Genomic DNA, 21,980 nt, shown 5'->3' with positions numbered 1-21,980 from the left:
CCCCCCTGCTACACACCCACACACACACCAAAACCACTGGTTCTTCTGGATGAGAGAACTCTCTAAGCTCATTCTGTTGTGGCGTTCATTTTGCTGACTTATACACCAGCTGACTGTTGTTATCGCGCTATCATCGCTAATGATTCAATGTGCTGATGCTGGGGGACCTGGGCGCTTTAGTATGAAGTATGAACAGAGGGATATTTGTTGATATTATGTTTGTGAAAATATAGTAGATTTCATCGCACTTAGAAGATGAAAACAAACATCAGGAATGTGTAGAAGTGTTTCGTGAAACGTCACGGTATGTCTCAGTGTGTCACTGAGGCTTGACAACATGAAAAATACCTGTACATTTTCAGGACATTTAAACCCCAGCAGTGAGTGAACAGAATAAAAATGATCCGCAGGCAAAGTAATGCCATGAGTCGGTATTCATATTTAATAAGCTAATAGATTCATTCATTATTCATGCCAACTGTCTCTATCGAGTTATTTTCGTCCGTGCACGACACACAGCGCGTATCTCTCCAGATCCCGCTCAATAAAGTCGAGGTTCAGTTTCAACATGTACAGATGGAGTATAACCCAGCCAACAGGACGTTGCTGCCCCATCACGATCCCAACCCCTGACCAGAATTGTGGAGTGCGACCATTACATGGGCATTCGTCAAATTAAAGTAAAGCAAATTACCAAAGTGTAAACCGTCTGTCGGTGGAGAATAAATATTGGATTGGATGCGGCCGCTCTCTGCTACGTTAGGTGATTTCCTGGATCATGGACGTGTTTTCCCTGCAACGCCTCGCTCTCACAGGGTGTGGAGGTCAGAATATGTCAACAGTTATCTTCTTTAGGGAGGGACGCTAACATCCTATCTCTTAATCTTCTGTACGTGTACCAACGTAGGCCTAATTACAAAATAATCATTCTGACACCAGAAACATCCGTAGGCTAACTGTTGAGAGACTCCTTCAGTCTTGCACAGGGTGAGAGAGAGAGAGAGAGAGAGAGAGAGAGAGAGAGAGAGAGAGAGAGAGAGAGAGAGAGAGAGAGAGAGAGTGACAGCGAGGACACAGTTGGCCACAACACCTCCCTTCCGTCCTTCGCTCTTTCGTTCAGATTACAAAGTGTAACATACTTCGAGTCAGCAGCATGTAAATGGACGAATTACTTCGTCACTTTCATCATCCTCATCATCCGGCGGACGGAGACGAGACGGGCGTCAGAGACTGCAGCTACACAAGTTATCCCACCGACACTGAGAACAGGGTGTGCCTCATCACACAGGGATTTCTGTTTTCTTTCCTCATCTGTTCCACACCAACAGCCACATCCCAGACTACACCCCAGCCTTGAAACTATACAAACGTCACACAGTGCTTTATATCTGATACTTTTGATTACAATTTTACTGAAGGTAATTTAACATATTGTCACAGGACTGCGCAAAGATAACTGTAGTCAGGACATGCACATTTGAAGCATGAGTCATGTCAGAGAGAGAAAGAGATACTGAATGGATAAAAGACAGCTTGTGTTAGGATCTTCTTGTGCTTAGTAAAGTTGGAAATAGTCGCAACGTTGTGTGTCCATTTTGGTTGGATTGTAAGTAGACTACACGCACCAGTTCTTTCGGATAAATAGCTATAAAGTATAAAAAAATGTTTAAATATTTTGTATAAGAAACGTGCGCTTCGAACAAGAACCATTCACTTAAAAGCCGGGTATATTCAGTTAATCTTTAAAACAATCCTTAAATGTAAGACTAAGTTCGAAATTATCTACTTAGTTATCAACAGCGGCTAACACCAGCAGGTGCACCTCGCGCAGCCTAATCAAATGGAGAATAACTTCTCCTGAGAATTCAGCTGTGACTTACCGCTTTGCTCCCCGAGAAAGACGAGTTTAAATTTTCTTAACGGGTTGCCAAAGTCACTGCCGACAGACATGGTTTTGGGTTGATTGCGGATAAGAGACGGCAAATTAATTTGCGATCCCTGTGGCTCAGGTTGAGATGTGAAAGCGACGCCCGTTCAAGCCGCTCCTGATCAGAATGCTGCACCGAGTCTGGCCGTGGCTGTCAGCACTGCGCCTGCGCGGCCTCTCCTCGCTCAGCGCTACTCAAGCCTGAACATGACGTCATGCGAAAGCGGAATGAAAAAATACAATACTTGTGGAAATGCTAAATACTTTAACTCAGACCGCACCAATCTCCATCTCTCTCTATCTCGTTCTCTCTCTCTCACACACACACACACACAGGCCTACCAAAAAAAGAGACACACGAAACCACAATTCACAGAGGGCAGGATTTAGCGGTTATTTAGTAGTCTATGTGGCACTTTGTTACAAACATTTTATTTACAAAAGTTACACATTCATTGCCGGATATGTGTCTTGAACTTGGCATTTCATAAAATACTAGAGATCAAACAGTGTAGTTAATAGTTTAACTTATATAGTACATGTATACAGTCTGATTAAGTCATATCGATTATGTGATTACATAGTTACCACAGTGTAAGTCAATTATATCAAACAAGGATTCAGCACATTTCATGGTCACTTAATGCCTCTGTGTTTGAGACAAACACTAACAATATACTTAAATATTAAGCTACGTTTCACAACAGCATGTTGCTTCATGCAACTAACCCTGAATGGCCCATCCCCCAACTGGAGGGAGGCTGAACTAAACACCTCCCTCCTCCAGACAGCAGGGGGTCCACCACCCCCTCTCACCAGGGGGTCCAGGTCCTCCAGACAGCAGGGGGTCCACCACCCCCTCTCACCAGGAGGTCCAGGAGCTGAACTAGAAGGTTTCAAGACCTCACTACTCAACATGTGACATGGACATTTTTTCATGGAAAATAAGTGTTTTTCTGTTGCAGGAGAACTGTCTTTACTCCTCCCTGTGGTGGGAGAGATCCAGGGGTCTAATGGAGGGGGATGGAGGCGTCGTGGAGGAGGTCTGTCCACCCAAGGCCCCCCGGGCCCAGACAGGGTCCAGACATTTCTCCTCATCAAACGACTCAAACAGGGGATCTGACATGTCAATCTCTGTCCAGGGAGGTGTGTGTGTGTGTCTGTATGTATATATATATAGTGTATGTGTAATGTGTGTGTGTATAGTGTGTGTGTGTGTGTATAGTGTGTGTGTGTGTGTATAGTGTGTGTGTGTGTGTGTATAGTGTGTGTGTGTGTGTATAATGTGTGTGTGTGTGTGTGTATAGTGTGTGTGTGTGTGTGTGTGTATAGTGTGTGTGTGTGTGTATAGTGTGTGTGTGTGTATATAGTGTGTGTGTGTGTGTGTATAATGTGTGTGTGTGTGTATAGTGTGTGTGTGTGTGTGTGTGTATAGTGTGTGTGTGTGTGTATAGTGTGTGCGTTCCTGGTCACAGCAGGCCCTCAGGTCTCTTCTCCAGGCTGTACTCGTTGCTCCGAGGCACCTTCCAGCCCACCAGGCACAGCAGCAGGATCCCTATCAGCTTGAAGCCCACCTGCAGTCCCAGATACCTGCAGGAACAGCAGCCAAGTCAGGAGCACACACCCACACATCATCACCTGTCCACATCATCAGGGTGATGACATCATCACCTGCCCACAGCATCAGGGTGATGACATCATCACCTGCCCACAGCATCAGGGTGATGACATCATCACCTGCCCACAGCATCAGGGTGATGACATCATCACCTGTCCACATCATCAGGGTGATGACATCATCACCTGTCCACATCATCAGGGTGATGACATCATCACCTGCCCACAGCATCAGGGTGATGACATCATCACCTGCCCACAGCATCAGGGTGATGACATCATCACCCTGTCCACATCATCAGGGTGATGACATCATCACCTGCCCACAGCATCAGGGTGATGACATCATCACCCTGTCCACATCATCAGGGTGATGACATCATCACCCTGTCCACATCATCAGGGTGATGACATCATCACCCTGTCCACATCATCAGGGTGATGACATCATCACCCTGTCCACATCATCAGGGTGATGACATCATCACCCTGTCCACATCATCAGGGTGATGACATCATCACCCTGCCCACAGCATCAGGGTGATGACATCATCACCCTGTCCACATCATCAGGGTGATGACGTCACTGACACGTCACAGTTCCGGGGGCAGCATCCTCCACACACCTGTTTCTCAAGAGGTTGTTGTCGTAGTAACCGCATCCAAGCTTGTTGCCGCAGACACGTTTCCACCAGATGCAGGAGGAGTCGATGGTCATGCCGAACAGGGCTGGGGCTGGCAACCAGGCTGGTGGGGGGAGAGAGAGAGATAAAAGAGTGAGAGAGATCTACAGTGAGAATAAAAGAGATCAGTTCAGTTGACGCCACTAGGGGGCGCTCCTACACTTATTTACATCAGAGCGACGGAGTCAGCTCAGTGATGCTGCTCAACAAACGCCCGAGGCAGCACACTCCACCACCTCTACCTTTCATTGCCTCCACCACTACTGAGAAACATGCTAGTCACAGCTCGGTTAGAGCGTTTGACCACAGATCAAGAGCTCACAGGTTCAAATCCCCCGTGTCACTTTGGTTGAGACCTTCTGCTAGATGAACATGTTCTTCTCCTGCATGCTATCACACTCCATCTCGTGTTATGATGCAGTCTCTAACCCTAACCCTCTTACCCAGCATCCTCATCAGCAGGAACTGGACCCCGATGGCGAAGGATTTGTCTTCCTGGGGAACGGTCCTGAAACAACAACAAACTTCCATGAGCACCATCATGTAGATGGGGTTGTGAGACAGGCTGGTGTCTACTGAGCACCATCATGTAGATGGGGTTGTGAGACAGGCTGGTGTCTACCTGAGCACCATCATGTAGATGGGGTTGTGAGACAGGCTGGCCACCAGCGCTGCCAGAGAGATGATCACCATGACAGGAATCAGGAAGTGAGGACACTGGTTGTGGCAGGGTCCTGGCCGGGCCCCCCCTGGGCCTCCAGGTATACACCTGCAGTTGGAGTACACCTGTGCACACAGACAAGATTACAGGTCAGCATCACTCGTACCATGTTAATCTCTTAATTATGACGTACTCGTATGCACAGTTACAAATAATGGTTGAGAACTGCTTGTCTCTCCAGCTAACTCTGGAGCCGTCAGAACATTGAGCAGGTTTATTAAGTAACGATGACAACCAAGGTGTCACATCTGATGATCCAGAACCCACTCCTCTCTTGGCTGTCTGCTAGTGGTTCCCCACACCTCTCTAGAACCTTTCAATGATTATCCTCGCCCACTATCGTCCAAAGCTAATTAGACATTGATTAGACTCCATTGATTAAACTCCCGCTGTCTCCTGGTAAACAGGCGTGTCGAGCAGTTCCCTGGCCCTGCACCGTGTCAGAGGCTGTAACCTGACCAATCAAGTTCACACGCAAGGAGATCTCTGAAGAGATCTGACCAATCAAGTTCACATGCTGGGAGATCTCTGAAAAGATCTGACCAATCAAGTTCACATGCTGGGAGATCTCTGAAGAGATTTGCTCCTGGGATGTACTCGTGACGAGTGTTTCTTCTGGTCCACAGACTTTAGAATACTTTTTTAATTGGTTCAAAATAATGTTTTCAACCTTTCAAAACTTCTTTTCGAAAATATCTTTCAAAACTATTTTTTTTATTTTTTTGCCAAGAAATTAAAAAAGTCACGCAATGTCAAGAAATAATATTGATCATGCCACCAAATACAGATGAAAACTAAACTATTTGACAGATAGTAAACAATATGTTTTACTGTTTTTAGGTCCTTCTAATAGCGAGGAGGTCATGTCCTCCCTGCACTCTCCTCCATGTATGTGTATACTGTGTGTACTCAGGGGGAACCTGTGTGTAGGAGGACAGGTCAGAGCCTCACCTGAACCCTGTAGGGGTTTTTGGGATCCATGGTGAAGTTGCTGCAGCCGGCCTGGCAGGGGGAGATGTACTCGACGCCATCAGTACCACACACCGGGTTGAACACGCTCATATGGCAGGAGCAGTTTGAGCTACACCCAGCCAGCCACCTGGGACAGGGACAGAACTCTGTCAGAGAGTGATCTCTCTCGATGGAATTCAGAATATCTAGAAAGAGAGATAGCAGAGAGATAGAGAGCAGAGAGATAAAGAGAGAGCAGAGAGAGAGAGAGCAGAGAGAGAGAGCAGAGATAGAGAGCAGAGAGAGAGCAGAGAGAGAGAGAGCAGAGAGAGAGAGAGAGAACAGAGAGATAGAGAGCAGAGAGATAGAGAGCAGAGAGAGAGAGAGAACAGAGAGATAGAGAGCAGAGAGATAGAGAGCAGCGAGAAAGAGAGAGAGCAGAGAGAGAGAAAACAAACAGACCAGAAGAAGGACAGGCTGAAGTCCAAGCCTCGTGTTTGTGCAGTCTGTGTTTACGCACGTAGTAACTACATCCTAGAACGTGGTGTTTGCCAAAGGCACCAGGCCAAACTAAAGCCCTGTGGTATCTACTATGAAATACTGACCCCCCACTTTCTCCATTCTAACGACCATAAGAAGGGCTGGGATATCCAGACAGGGGTCAAAGTCAGCTTATCTACGATTGAAATTTTTTTTTTTGAGAAAATATGATGTAACGTAGATCCATTTAAAACATATCCTGTTGCTGGGCATGAGGGACAGTCACTGAGAAAATGACAGTTTGCTTTTCTAGACAAGATCGTTTTTTAGTTGTCTTTGTATCAGCGCCCGCTCCCCAGACTGACCCAGGATGTCCTGGCTGGTAGTTGACAGAGGCCACTCTCTGCGTCTGGCAGCCCATGAAGAAGAGAGGGATGCAGAGGAGCACAGAGAGAAAGAGCATCACCACGGAGAACCGAGGGATGACCTTCAGGGACAGCTCCGCCCTCTTCATGATCACCCCGCCCAAAAGCATCCCCACGGCAACAGACGGTAGATTGACGGCACCTGGAGAGGGAGGGAGGGAGGGAGGGAGGGAGGGGGAGGGAAGATGGAGAATTTAGAAAAACAGAAGTGAACTTGTCGAGTACAAAGGGGAGTCACAGTAAACTAACCCTATCTATTCTGGGGAGGGTATAGCTAAGTGGTCAGAACACTTGACTCCAGTTTGAGAGGTTCAAATCCCCCTGTACTGGTTCTGTTTGGATGAAAGGGTCTGCTAAATACATTATTATTCTCTCTGTCTCTCTCTCCACAGTTTAGGAACTTCAGTCCAAACCGACAGAGTTCTCTCTCTCGCCGTCTGTCAGCATAGAGCGTCTATGAGATCACCATAGAAACACTGTTACCACCACTACACTCTCCTGATCCTGGACCCCGCTGTACTTCCTATCTGTCTGCTTAAAGAGTGAAGGAGGGAGTGTTCCTGACCGATGAGCAGGCTGCTGTACGCGGCCGAGGCGCTGTACTGACGCTCCAGGAACTTGTTGAGGAAGGTGGCGAGGCCGGCCACCACGGAGGAGAAGCAGCACTGAGCCAGAACCAGCAGCAGGAACAGAGGGCTCAGCAGCAGGCGCACAAACAGCCGGGGGAACACTGGACACACACACACACACACACACAGATACACACACACACACACACACACAGATACACACACACACACACACACACAGATACACATGCACACACACACACACACACACAGAAACACACACAGATACACACACACGCACACACACACACACACACACACAGATACACACAAACACACACACACACAAACACACACACACACACACACACACAGATACACACACACACACACACAAACACACACACAGATACACACACACACACACACACACACAGATACACACACACACACACACAGATACACACACACACAGACACACACACACACAGATCTTTTAATAGCTCCAGTGTTTTACAAAGAATATGTTTGCAGGTCTGTTATAAAAACTCTATTCAACAATACAGTGTAAACCTCTAGAACTTGAAAGTCCTCTCAAAACAATATCCAGATGTTACAACGAGGACAACTCAACAGAGTCATGGAAATTCTCACGAAGGCTGATCACAGTTCTCCAGATTATTTCTAAATGTGTTTGAGTGTGTTAGAGTTGCGGGCCAGCCAGCCTGGAGGAAGAGAACTTACTCTTGAGGAAATCAAGCAAGGAGATGTCATGCTCTTTGGAGTCTTCATTCAGTGTGTTGGTTTCTGCTGCGGGCTCCTAGAGGGAAACATCACAGGTGAAGCATCATCTAACCTCTGATGTTTGGAAGAACGCGCATAGACGGGCAAATAGCAAGAAGATCTGTTTATATTTCATCTAATTTTATCTCATTTTATTCCTGTGATCTTTTGCCAGGTTTAATCTTCTGGGAGCAGCCAGATTACCCAGAATCCCCACACAAGTCCTCCAAAGAGAGACCGGGTTAATCTTCCTGAGCTGTATGTTTTATCTGATCTCTGCCTGGAACACTTCCACTATACAAACAAGTTTAACAATGTTAAACAAGCAGAGGTGATGGCAGGTAGGATGGGAGTGTTCCCCTATGCCAGGGCTGTACCAGCCTGGAGGGAGCCCAGCTAGTCCTCCTGCCCCTACAGGTACACTCTCCTGGGGGTCCGAACAGGCTCCAGACCCTGGAGGAACAGGAGGGAGTACTGCTGGTATAAACAGCTGCTCTGCTGTCACCCAGCCAGGGAAGGGCGGTACAGACAAGCAGAGAATGCTGATTCATCAGTTGTCATGACTACAAACCCGTGTCTGCTAGGGGCTGGGTGGGGGTGAGGGGGGAGGGGGGAGGATGTGAGGGGGGGGGCGTACCTGGGACTCCACAGGCAGGCTGCGGGGGAAGAAGAAGTATGGCAGTGAGGCCAGGGCCAGGCAGGCAGAGGACACCAGCAGCCCCATCCACCAGGCCCCCACCCAGCGGGGATCGGAGGGGCTCAGCTCCTGGGAGGCCGCTGGGGGGAGATCATTCAGTTATCATTCAGCATTAGAGGACAGTTCCACACCACGCTTTTCCATCCTCAAACCATTGTTAACCCCCCACACACACACACACACACGCACACACACACACATACACACACACACACACGCACACACATACACACACACGCACACACACACGCACGCACACACACACACACACACACACCTGAGCCGGCTCTGTCCACGTCCACGTAGATGCGCAGCATGACGGAGCCCAGGAGGAACCCAAACGCTGGACCAAACACTGATATAGAAAACAGGATGGCTGGAGAGAGGACAGGAACAGATAGTCACCGAGCTATTACTGCAACCACAATACATGACAGGCTGCAGGGTTACAGTAAGATGTTACTGCAGGGTGTACCTATGTAGAGAGGGGAGTTACAGTAAGATGTTACTGCAGGGTGTACCTATGTAGAGAGGGGAGTTACAGTAAGATGTTACTGCAGGGTGTACCTATGTAGAGAGGGGAGTTACAGTAAGATGTTACTGCAGGGTGTACCTATGTAGAGAGGGGAGTTTCCAGCGCCGGCGAAGTCGTCAACGTAGGAGATGCCGTAGGGCTGGATGGGGACGGAGCCCACCCCAAACAGGAGCTGGGCGCTGGCCATGAGCAGCCAGAGCCTGTCCCCCCCCAGATGCTGGCCCTCCTCCCGCCCACACGCCTCCGCACGGCTGGAGTTCAGCTGGACACGACACATGTCAGGACGACCGCTGGAGTTCCCCTTCACTGAGACACACACGCAGGTATACACACACACACAGGTACACACACACAGGCACGCACACACACACGGAGGCACACACACAGGCACACACAAACGCACGCAGGCACACACACACACAGGCACGCACACACACACGCAGGCACACACACAGGCACACACACACGCAGGCACACACACAGGCACACACACAGGCAGGCACACACACAGGCACACACACACACAGGCACACACACATCATTTGTTTAAAACAAACAGCATGTCTTCCAGCGAAGAAGTTATTAGCTGGATTCCATGAAAATCTCCATTGAAAAAAAGTAGTATGAGTCTAGGACTTAATCTATGTCTGGGACACTGAGAGGCGGAGCCAGAAGAGAGGGGCGGAGCCAGAAGAGGAGGGCGGAGCCAGAAGAGATCTTACTGTGGAAGACAGAGTCGTACTGGTAGGGCTGGGACAGGAAGTGAGGTAGGGCGAGGAGGAGGGCGCTGATGGACATCAGCAGCCCACCCAGTCCGATGAGGCGGGGCCGGTGCAGACGGCTGCCCAGGTAACTGACGAACACAATCAGGACCGTGTTCCCCACCTGGACACACACACACACATACACACACGTAAGTATTTAGTGTTGTACATGTATATTTGCTGTATTTGATATATTTTACTCTATTTGGTATTGATTATGTATATTTTGTATTGATTATGTATATTTTGTATTGTGCTTTGTTAGTGCAGCTGTAAGAATGTATTCACTACTCTACTGTACCCTACTGTACTCTACTGTACCCTACTGTACTCTACTGTACTGTACTCTACTGTACTCTACTGTACTGTACTCTCTACTCTACTGTACTCTACTGTACTCTACTGTACTCTACTGTACTCTACTCTCTGCTCTACTCTACTCTACTGTGCTGTACTCTACTCTACTGTACTCTACTGTACTCGACTGTACTTTATTGTACTTTACTGTACTTTACTGTACTGTACTCTACTGTACTCTTTGCTCTACTGTACTGTACTGAACTCTACTGTACTGTACTCTGCTCCCCTCTCTTAACAGGCTACAGTGCACCCAGTGTCTCTCCATGATCTGTGCACAATAAACCCATCTGTCATGTGTGACAGGCTGAGAGCTCCCCCGCCCCAGAACAGCCAGGCTGGAGGGAGGGAGGGAGGGCTGGAGGGAGGGAGGGCTGGAGGGAGGGCTGGAGGGAGGGCTGGAGGGAGGGAGGGCTGTAGGGAGGGAGGGAGGGCTGGAGGGAGGGAGGGAGCTCGCCAGGGCTTCTCCTTCCTCTCTGGAACACACTGCTGAGAGGATCTGGCAGCTGAGCTGTGCTGTACTTGTGCAGTGGAGTGTTGTATGAAGGAGTGGTGTTGTGAGATGGTGTAGTGTAGTGTTGTGTAGTGTAGTGTAGTGTTGTGTGGTGTTGTGTTGTGTTGTGTAGTGTTGTGTAGTGTTGTGTTGTGGTGTGTTGTGTAGTGTAGTGTAGTGGTGTGGTGTGTGGTGTAGTGTAGTGTAGTGGTGTGTTACCTCGTGCAGGGAGGAGATGGTGTAGTGGTGTGGTGTGTGGTGTAGTGTAGTGTAGTGGTGTGTTACCTCGTGCAGGGAGGAGATGGTGTAGTGGTGTGGTGTGTGGTGTAGTGTAGTGGTGTGTTACCTCGTGCAGGGAGGAGATGGTGTAGTGGTGTGGTGTGTGGTGTAGTGTAGTGGTGTGTTACCTCGTGCAGGGAGGAGATGGTGTAGTGGTGTGGTGTGTGGTGTAGTGTAGTGTTGTGGTGTGTTACCTCGTGCAGGGAGGAGATGGTGTAGTGGTGTGGTGTGTTACCTCGTGCAGGGAGGAGATGGTGTAGTGGTGTGGTGTGTGGTGTAGTGTAGTGGTGTGTTACCTCGTGCAGGAAGGAGATGGTGTAGTGGTGTGGTGTGTAGTGTAGTGTAGTGGTGTGTTACCTCGTGCAGGGAGGAGATGGTGTAGTGGTGTGGTGTGTGGTGTAGTGTAGTGTTGTGGTGTGTTACCTCGTGCAGGGAGGAGATGGTGTAGTGGTGTGGTGTGTGGTGTAGTGTAGTGTTGTGGTGTGTTACCTCGTGCAGGGAGGAGATGGTGTAGTGGTGTGGTGTGTGGTGTAGTGTAGTGTAGTGGTGTGTTACCTCGTGCAGGGAGGAGATGGTGTAGTGGTGTGGTGTGTGGTGTAGTGTAGTGTTGTGGTGTGTTACCTCGTGCAGGGAGGAGATGGTGTAGTGGTGTGGTGTGTGGTGTAGTGTAGTGTTGTGGTGTGTTACCTCGTGCAGGGAGGAGATGGTGTAGTGGTGTGGTGTGTGGTCTAGTGTAGTGTTGTGGTGTGTTACCTCGTGCAGGGAGGAGATGGTGTAGTGGTGTGGTGTGTGGTGTAGTGTTGTGGTGTGGTGTGTTACCTCGTGCAGGGAGGAGATGGTGTAGTGGTGTGGTGTGTGGTGTAGTGTAGTGTTGTGGTGTGTTACCTCGTGCAGGGAGGAGATGGTGTAGTGGTGTGGTGTGTGGTGTAGTGTAGTGTTGTGGTGTGTTACCTCGTGCAGGGAGGAGATGGTGTAGTGGTGTGGTGTGTGGTGTAGTGTAGTGTTGTGGTGTGTTACCTCGTGCAGGGAGGAGATGGTGTAGTGGTGTGGTGTGTGGTGTAGTGTAGTGTTGTGGTGTGTTACCTCGTGCAGGGAGGAGATGGTGTAGTGGTGTGGTGGTGTGTGGTGTAGTGTAGTGTTGTGGTGTGTTACCTCGTGCAGGGAGGAGATGGTGTAGTGTTGTGGTGTGTGGTGTAGTGTAGTGTTGTGGTGTGTTACCTCGTGCAGGGAGGAGATGGTGCCGGAGGAATAGCTACTGAGGCCGAAGCGTCTCTCGATGGTGGTGATGGTGCTCTTGAAGTAGGAGCTGTACAGTAGCTGGGTCAGCTGGAGCAGCCCATGGCACAGCACAAACACCTGTAGCAGGGCAAGGGAGGAGGAGGGGGAGAGGGAGGGGGAGGGGGGGAGGGAGGAGGAGGGGGAGGGGAGGGGGAGGGGGGGGGGGGGGGGGAGATGAAATTAGTGGTAGGAAAAGAGAGAAAGAGACTGAGAGAGGGGAGAATGAAAGGGACGAGGGAAGAGAGAGAATTAGAAGGAAGGAGAGAGAGAGGAAGAGGGTGTTTCAGGTCTCAAGAGGCCAGGCCCAGCTGGTCTGGAAGGGAGCTGGGAGAAGACCAGGGTCCCAGACATCATCCTCTCCTGCTGCTGGGGCCATAGCAGCAAGGGAGGGGATCCCAACCAACATGTTGAAATGTGGATTTGTTAAGAAAACAGCAGAGATAAAAACCTCCGTTCCTGGCCAGCATCCAGTCCGACTCGGAACAGCTAAGTCTGCTGTTGTAGCTGGGCTTCTTGCTTTATGAACTCACACAAAGACACTTCTACACTGAGACTGAAACATCTCTGTTTTGCATCAAAGTGGGTTTTAATTGTGGCAAAGTTTCAACAAGACATGCTTGTTCAGGCAAACCAAATCAGTTCCTTTGTTTGGGACTCTGGTTGAAACAGCATGTTATCAGTTTGACTGGCAGAGTCTGATAGCACTGCCTTAGGTCACGATTCTCTACAATGTTGTCTTTTGTAGACATATGATACTAAACAAAGTTGAATTTCCTCACACCATGAGAACAGAGCTATATCAAGTTTCAGAGAAGAGAGACATCATTCACTATCATCTGGGCTTCAAAACAGTTTTGAAACACGGAAACTGTGACCAATCAATCATGAAACTAAGACCGCAGGGCTGTCAGCTGGCTCTGACTGACAGACGCGGACGAGACGTCTAAGAGAGAAATACTTTCTCTTATAAGAAGAAACTAAAACACAGAGAAATACACACACACCACACACACACACACAGACCCAGCCAGGGAGAGACACACACACACACCAACCCCAAAAATCTAGGACACAGTGCATAAGGTCAATTAATCTTGAAAAGAGAAAAAAGAAAACAAATTGCGTAACGCTGGCACTCAAAAGAGAGATTACAGTGTGTCATGAAGAAGACATTAATAAAAGAATAATAGAAAAACCAACCCAGGGACCTGAGAACGCGTCTCACTGTACATGAGTCATCCAAGACACACCACCTCCTGCCCACAAACACTACCTTCCCAAACCCTGCCGCGTGTCTGATGAGTCACCAACCAGACCTGTTGCCGTGAAGGAGCACGACTGGAGATCCCTTCAGAGACACCGTGAACCCCCAGCACTGTAGACGTCAGAATCCACCCCCCTTGTGTCGTTAACCCTCGTCTGCAGATAAAGAGGTGTCTATTTCCTGAGTTTATAAGTTGTACTCTCAGAGTCTGGCCTGGTGAAACCTTGTTATTCAGACACCCTCTGACGTGTAGGAACACCTCCAGGTCTGCTGGTGTTGTCTCTGCCTGGGGCCGGGGGGGGCCTAGAGGTGCCAGGGGGCTGGGGGGGCGGGGGGCCTCGGGGGGCTGGGGGGCCTGGGGGGGCCTGGGGGGGCCGGGGGGCCTGGAGGTGCCAGGGGGCCTAGGGGGGCCATGGGGCCTCGGGGGGCTGGGGGGCCGGGGGGCTTAGGGGAGGGTACAGACCGAACACTCTACCTGGCCAGGACACAGGATAGAGAGGAAGAGAGAAAGACAGGGAAGAGAGAGGGTGAGAAGTGGGAGGAGAGAGAGAGAGAGAGAGAGAGAGAGAGAGAGAGAGAGAGAGAGAGAGAGAGAGAGAGAGAACAACAGGAGAGGAGTGGCTGGTCTCTCCTGGAGAGAAGTCAACACAGGCAGAGCTCGTCAGCCACATGAAAGCTGTGATCACAGCGCTCAAGCCTTCCATTGAAGTTGAAACGCCTCACCAAACAATAGCAGCGCGATCAGAGACCCCCCTTCACCCCTCCTCGAAAAACACCGTCTGGTTTGACCTTTAACCTCCTGTAAGTCACACGGGTGATTGTGAACACCAAGTCAAACAAGCGCTCCATCTCCGGGGGAAACACATTGTCGGCAGCTCTTCAGAACCGCTATTCTTACACAGGAATACCGGCGAAAGGCCACAAATAAAACACAAGCAGAACCACCTGATGTGGTGGAGTGTGTGGTCTACACTGTAGACTACGTGGGGCCTGGGACTTTGAAGCCCAGCTTGTAGGGAGTCGGGGAGAGAATCTCCACAGGAGCGCTGGGGAGAGGCTGGTCTGGTCAGGGTACATGCGACACACCCTCGCTGTACCTGGAACGACCAACCGACACAAGATAAGCCCTGAGAACATTCTGTTTCAACACACGAAAACAAACCAGTTTTGAACAGCGTGTCTTTGTCAGCGAAGAATAATGGATGGATAGATGATTAAATGGATACGCTCTCAACCCTGGAACTGTTGTTGACCTGCCTGTCTGTGTTTGAGGCCGACTATGATTTATCACCTCACGGAGCAGTTGAGGCCAAACTCAACTCTCCCGCAGTTTATCATCCAAACTGTCAGCGAGGGAAACCGAGCAAGAGCAATGTATTTTTTTTTTTATTATTCAACTTTAATCCATCTGAAAAATATATATAAATAAGTAAATACTTAATGTGTCCTATTTTGTTTTGTTTTAAATTACCCATCAATAGGTCTATTTTTTCACAACATTTTCCATCAACATTTCCTGTGTGGTGAAACGGCTTGGCGAGATGAATCACTTAATTGTCAAGAATTGACCAATTTTGATTTATGTTTTAATTTAATCTATGATAGAGCACGTAGCTATTCATCTTTGAACACACATATTTCTTTGAAAATCGGTTTTTCTCTTTATGAGATTCAATTTCAGAACATGAGCGAATTCAATCGTCTCATCACTCCGATGAGCCACCGTCAGCTGACTGTTATGACGGTAAACATGCGCCAGCGCATCGTAAGAACTCACAGTGAATCTGTGTGAAACAAGTGTGAAACATCAGGCCTACCGCTAAGATTGTGAAACTGTGACTCAGGCTTGGACATACCTATTACGTGCATCTGATCTGACATGCCCACACGCTCCCGGAGTGCTACAATCTCAAACACGTTACACACACGTGCACACCAGGGGGGATTCTAGGATCAGACCTTTAGGGGGGCTCAGCCCGCAATGAGAATGTCACATGGATACAGACCCTTGCAAAAGTGTTAAACCCCCTTGCTGATAAATCACTAATTTCACTGGATAACAATTAATACATTTATGTATTATTATACAAAATATTGAATGCATGGAACTGAGAAAAAACTAAGAAAGTCCCTTTCTTCATGAACTACTAGCATCAAATGAAATAATAATGTGTAACTAAACATTAACAATAACTAAACATTGTTTTAACACGTCAGAGGACTAAAACGTATTTAAGATAATAAAAATTAATGATAATATAATTTATTTTTATTATTATTATTTTTAGGGGTGGTGAGATCAAATTTAGGAGTGCTTGAGCACCCCTAAAGAGTCTAAAATCGCCACTGGTGCACACGCACGCACGCACACTCACGCACGGTCTCACAGCATGGCGTCCGGATGTTTCAGGAAGACCACCGGGTTTGGAGCAAATTATGTACGTGTGTGTGTGGTGTATTAGTAAGGGTAAACATCTGTGGTATAAAACGGGGGCGGAAGGTTTCGTACAGGAAATAACTACCAATCAGAAGATGCCGATGTAAATGTCCCCACCGCAGCCTGAGATGCCTGGAGCAACGCGCCGTTCCAGAAGTGAAGCCTGTATTGGTTTTGGACGCTCGCAGGCCAAGACCCAGGCAGCGTGTCTGTACCCGATCCAGAACATGACAAGTGGAGTCAATTACGCGAATGAGTAAGTTACATCTTCACACTTAATGTTGTGCACGGGATACAATAAATGAGTCATTTATGTGTGAATGTGTGACGTCTTGTATTTACGGTGTGATGATGCAACATTTACCAATTTCTACAGGTAATTAACTGCTTTATAATGCGCAGTACTCAGTACGCTCAGTACTAATTCCAGCCCTTACCCATGTTTGTTATATCATGAGAGAATACAGTTTGGTTAAAATAATAAATCACATAATCACCTATTATTGGTTTCTTATAGTGACAACCTAGGCCCGCATAGCGATACAAAGGTTAGGCTACGTTGACCGTGACACCGCTGCATGACGGCCAGATCTCCGGTTGCAGTCTGGTGTGTTTGGCGGGAGATGATCTACAATGACAGCACGAGAGGAACGAAGCGCTCGTGATCCATGACATGACTGATATGATCATGATTGTACGGCGTGCACAACCTTGTGCAGCAAATTAAATGTTATTGTGTGAAGAAAAAACACCAATTGTGGTGAGCTATAATCTGTGAAATATAATCTCTTTAAAATCTCTCAACACTGGTAAGAGCAAAAAAGAGAATATTCCAAATACAATCTATCCACAAAGACACTGAAACATCACAATGACGTTCAGCAGAGATGTAGGACCACACGTGTTGGCAGGCACATTCCAGGCATAGTTTTAAGAACAAATATGCCACATTCTCTACAACACAGTTTAGAATACCTAACAACCTGGGGCGTGATGTGCACATTCATGCTTTAAAATGTCAAAGGACATCGATTAGATGATAAAACAAACTGTCTTTTCTGCAGTGAAGCGCAGAAGTTGGAATGGTGCATAATATTTACGCAGAGATAGCAGTTTATGTAATCAAATATCAAGTTTACAAAAAGTGTCATCTGAGTTCAAGATCCAAAGGTTATCCCTGTTTTATATGAAGGCTCTCACAAATTAATGAAATCTACTTTATATTCACACCTTCGTTTCAAACATGATCTCGCTTTAGCTGACTGTTGAAAGTGTAATATTAAAAAGGATCACTTATCAGATATCCTTGCTACTTTGTCCAAGTTATGAACAGCAGTTCTACTCATAACAACATATTCATAGCCTATTACATTTTTGCGAAACCTTTACAAATCTATTAATATTAACAGACCTTTATGTTGCAAAACGGTGACCTTGGTTTCTTCATGTCTTTGGCATACATCTTTATTTGCTGAGAAGGTATCCACAGGGCAGAGCGGAGCGGCGTGTGATCTGCTGAGGTCTCCGTCAGATGGGTAATTCGTCCGTGTTTCCAGTCCGGTGAGTCTGAATGAGCTTTATGGCTGCCAGTGATGTAATTGGACTCAGCCCACAACTACACGTTCAAATGTTTTGAACGCAATGAAAGACCATAGTTGGCACACATGACTTGTTTTACGTGGGCACTGGTTCCCTTTATTTCAAAAGGCCCTTCTAGGAGACTGAACTGTGACGTTTTTATTCGCAAGACTATTATTTTCTTTTTACATGTGAGATTACCTGACCATCAGTTGCAAAGGTTTTTCTTTTATTTACCAGATTACTTGTAATTTAACGAGTCCTGCTTCGATCCCTGTAATGGTGTTAAATGTGAAGTACATTAGAGTTGAGCCATCGTGCCTGGGGATATGGTTCCATCACAACGTTGCGTTCAAATTCACCTCAGGCGCCGTCTTCGTTTCCGCACAAATGCGATTTGAGACTTTCCATTACAACACTAAGTTTCCCTCCGACTTCATGCAAAAAGTGGTCAAACAAAAACTGTTTCCAGTGTGACAGTCAATGACAATACCCAAGTATACAGTATAAACCATAACTCAAAACAATGCTATTGTTCTGCATGTCAGTGTTGGTATAAATATGAACACACAATATTTAATGTTGATAGAAATATGAACACAAATGCGGACAAAACAAGTTCAATCCATTGACTGTGATGTTCTCGCCAAGACAAAAAAAAATAATGTCCAAACTGTTGTGTCTTTATTATTCAATCATATGAGTGTTTCTGTACAAATAACATAAATAAAAAAAACTTCAGGAAGCTCATATCGACTGTACCTTATCAAGCACCGCACACTTCCCTCCTCATGTCAAATATTAAGCCCTTAAATTATAAAAACAAAAGGCACACAGCAGGAATGAAAAGAGAAAACATGTTTTATATCTCAAGGGCCCCGTTTAATTTGAGGGTTTGAATTCAGGAAGCGGAATACACAATATCCTTTCATCCATCACGTAGTGATCTGGAACGCCACCAAGATGCTAAAAGGCGTCAGAAATCAAACCGGGCCATCAATCAGGCAAGTCGCTTCGATATTTCAAACAGTGATTATTAGAGTGCTATTATCCATAAACTTGAATGATCCAAAAACCTGTTACTGCTAGGTTGTGTTCTGACACAGAACAGTCTAAATTTAACATTATGGGATAGTGACGACAACACCGTTTAGGCAGACTGATTCTGGGCCAGGCCTCAGGCAGCCATGTTACCAGCGAGGCCTCCGATGCCGCTTCCTCAGGAAAGAGGAACTGGAATCAGAGGCTCAGATCCAGTAGTCGTGAGTGGCCAGCAGGAACACGTCTCCAGACCTCAGAAACCATTTCCCCCAGCATGTCATCTCTTCCCGGAGAATTCCCTCTCCAGGGAAACTGCATGAAGGCTGAAGTTCCAGGAGAAGATCTGTGGTCCCAGTCCTGTGGGTCCGTCTCAGGCTGGTGCTGTGTTCTGTCTTCACACACTCATACCTGTGTGGTTTACTTTGGTACCCTGCATCAAGCATCACTGGGACCAGGAGTTCCTCTCTCCCTGACATCACAACAGAGAAATGTACACCTCTCTAACATACAAAACTAAATGGTAGAAAACATTAGCATGGTGTGTCATTAAAGACAGGTTTGTAAAAAGCTTAGTTCTGAAGAAACGGTCTTGTAGATCGTGTCTTCATGTGAGGGGTTGAGGAGCAGGATGGACGCTCTCCAAAGTGAAGATGTAGTATTTCCTGGTTGCTGGTAAAGCCCAATGATCTCCACAGAATCCTTCCTTCCCTCCTTTGTGAGGCATCATAAAGGGTGACTAACTTCAAGCGGTGCCATGAAAATGTGCTTCCTCCTCTTTCCTCTACTTGTTAAAAGATCAACAGTTTATACAAAACAGAAACGCTGAGAAGGAAAGTCTTGTCTTTCGTTTGATAAGACACAGTTTCTGTGATTGGGTTTTTCATGATTAGTGCTGGTCACAAACGTCTGGTCTTGCAGGTTAAAATTTTTTTATAAAGAGTGAAAGACTAGGAAGGCCCAGGGTGGGGTCAGCTGTAGGCCCCAGGGGTCACCTGTAGGCCCCAGGGGTCAGACGTAAGCGCCCAGGGCAGCGTGGAACTCTGTGAGACACTGAACCAGCTGCTGGAACTTGGGCCTCTCCTCAGGATCCAGGGCCCAGCAGCAAGCCATCACTGCAAACCTGCAGAGGGAGAAGGGGGGGAGGAGGAGAGAGGGGGGAGGAGGAGAGAGGGGGGGAGGAAGAGAGAGGGGGGAGGAGAAGAGAGGGGGGAGGAGGAAGGGGGGGAGGAGGAAGGGGGGGAGGAGGAGAGAGGGGGGAGGAGGAGAGAGGGGGGGAGGAAGAGAGAGGGGGGAGGAGAAGAGAGGGGGGAGGAGGAAGGGGGGGAGGAGGAAGGGGGGGAGGAGGAGAGAGGGGGGAGGAGGAGAGAGGGGGGAGGAGGAGAGAGGGGGGGAGGAGAGAGGGGGGGAGGAGGAGAGAGGGGGGGAGGAGGAGGCGGAGGAGGAGAGTGGGAGGGAGGAGGAGAGAGAAACAGAAAGAAACAAAAGGACTTCATCAACAGAATTTCGACTCAAAAGCAAACTGGACTAATTGCACCCCATCGGGTCTAACTAAATCCACAAGAACAAAAAAGGCCTGAATCTATAAATAAAGAGAGGCGCAGGCCCTGAAGCACTCGCTCACTAAACAAACCAAGACAGCATTCCTCTATGTGTCAGTTCAAGGCACCCGACTGCCTGCAAAGCAATTACTAATCAGGGTGATTAAGTTTTATATGTTCCTAGCCCACACCTCAGCGCACCCTGCTCTCAGGAAGAACTCAACTCAACACCTATTCTTCAGGACAGGAAACCAGTTCCTGCCCCACATGTGATTAGCTCTTCCTATTCCTGGTTTTATGAAGCCACACCAAACGCTTTAGACAAAGTAGCGTACTGAGAGTCTGACCCTGTGACCTCTTGATCACCAGTCAAACTCTCTAACCGCCAAGCAGTGTGTGTGTGAATGAGTGTGTGTGTGTGTGTGAATGTGTGTGTGTGCGCGTGTTTAGTCCGGCGATTGTGATCAGCAACAGCTTACAGCTCATCGGGACAGTTGATTGGCTGGGCTATTCGGTAGCCATCTTTCAGGTAGGCCGCCATCTCGAAGGGGTCGATGTCCACGTAGGGGGTCTGGCCCAGGGTCATCAGCTCCCACAGGCTCACGCCAAACGCCCACTGAGGACCCAGGACAGGGTCAGAGGTCAGACATGTCCCCAGACACACACAGACAGCCTCTGAAGGGTTAATGTGTAACAAGAGAAGGTACAATCTCTGGGGAAATTGTAGGGTGTGCTTGCTTGCGTCGGTTGCAGGTGGGTCCATCGCATTAAGTTTTTCCCTTCTAGTGATATTTTCAAGCATTTAGCCTAGCTAGGCTACTCATATTGCATAATTCATTAAGAACCCCCTTTGAAACAATCTATTGTAACAACATTGTCACCGGAAGTATTTCACATGGAATTGCGATTCAAACAGTACCATCTGTTAACTGAAAATATGCCCCCAAAAACTTAAATAAGCTTGACATTTATTTACGGGAAATGGCTAATTCAAAAGAAGTTTCCTATGAACAAGCTAGCTGCTAAGCTAGCTGCTAAGCTAGCTGCTATTGCTAGCCTAACGTCAGTGAGGGGCTTGTTTGAAAGTGCCAGAAATTAGAATGTTTCTTTTGACATAAAATTTAGGCTGTGGCATTGAAGACAGCGACGCACCACACAAGCTTGAGTTTAAATACATTATTTAACCCTTGTGCTGCCTTCGGGTCACATGACCCAAAGGTTCATAACGAACCATCGTTGTTTTTACCCAATTTACCCAATACAAAAACAAATAGAAATAATTTTCTTTTAACCTTTGCAATGTGGGGGGTCTGAGACAGCCCAACGGTTAAAAGAAAATGCTTCACTTTGTTTTTGTATGCGGTAAAGTTGTCGCAATACGACGGTGGGTCACAATGACTGATGGGTCAGAATGAGCCGAAGATAACACAAGGGATAATGTGACATTACTTACTGTACATGCAAGTCTTGATTTGCTTAAATGTACATGTGCTGCTAGTACACCACTGCACGATACTAGCTGTGCAACAGCACATCTATGCACGTTGTATCCATGCGTCGTTG

At 47.6% G+C, this 21,980-nt stretch overlaps 3 protein-coding genes across 5 annotated transcripts in view; all 3 read right to left on the bottom strand.

The window, feature by feature from the left end:
• The window catches only part of rab6ba (RAB6B, member RAS oncogene family a), a 32,266-nt gene extending 30,215 nt beyond the window's left edge, over positions 1–2,051 (bottom strand). For all 3 annotated transcript variants that reach the window (XR_010875043.1, XR_010875044.1, XM_067229990.1), the window contains exon 1: positions 1,881–2,051. Coding sequence is in view for 1 of the 3 variants with exons in the window: in XM_067229990.1 (XP_067086091.1) it covers positions 1,881–1,950 (70 nt within the window). In the remaining 2 variants the exon portion in view is untranslated. The remainder of the gene's footprint in view (positions 1–1,880) is intronic.
• Positions 2,052–2,324: 273 nt separating this feature from the next.
• Positions 2,325–17,802, bottom strand: slco2a1 (solute carrier organic anion transporter family, member 2A1). The gene is given in 15 exon segments (XM_067229770.1): positions 2,325–3,517; positions 4,171–4,291; positions 4,671–4,735; positions 4,850–5,013; positions 5,900–6,064; positions 6,741–6,946; positions 7,370–7,534; positions 8,118–8,193; positions 8,794–8,922; positions 9,123–9,229; positions 9,467–9,689; positions 10,111–10,125; positions 10,127–10,273; positions 12,500–12,637; positions 17,672–17,802. Coding segments are annotated over 15 exon segments (1,893 nt in total). The 5' UTR covers positions 17,723–17,802; the 3' UTR covers positions 2,325–3,396.
• A 703-nt stretch (positions 17,803–18,505) lies between these two features.
• Positions 18,506–21,980, bottom strand: part of ryk (receptor like tyrosine kinase) — a 120,742-nt gene continuing 117,267 nt past the window's right edge. Inside the window, exons 14-15 of the mRNA XM_067229501.1 lie at positions 20,897–21,033; positions 18,506–19,999 (exon numbers count right to left, since the gene is read on the bottom strand). Of these exons, the coding sequence (XP_067085602.1) occupies positions 19,888–19,999; positions 20,897–21,033 (249 nt within the window). The 3' untranslated portion in view covers positions 18,506–19,887. The remainder of the gene's footprint in view (positions 20,000–20,896; positions 21,034–21,980) is intronic.

This window comes from Osmerus mordax, chromosome 26 (genome assembly GCF_038355195.1).
Source record: "Osmerus mordax isolate fOsmMor3 chromosome 26, fOsmMor3.pri, whole genome shotgun sequence".
Taxonomy (NCBI): domain Eukaryota; kingdom Metazoa; phylum Chordata; class Actinopteri; order Osmeriformes; family Osmeridae; genus Osmerus; species Osmerus mordax.
Note: the sequence above shows the minus strand (reverse complement) of the source record. Positions and strands in the feature narration are given on the sequence as shown.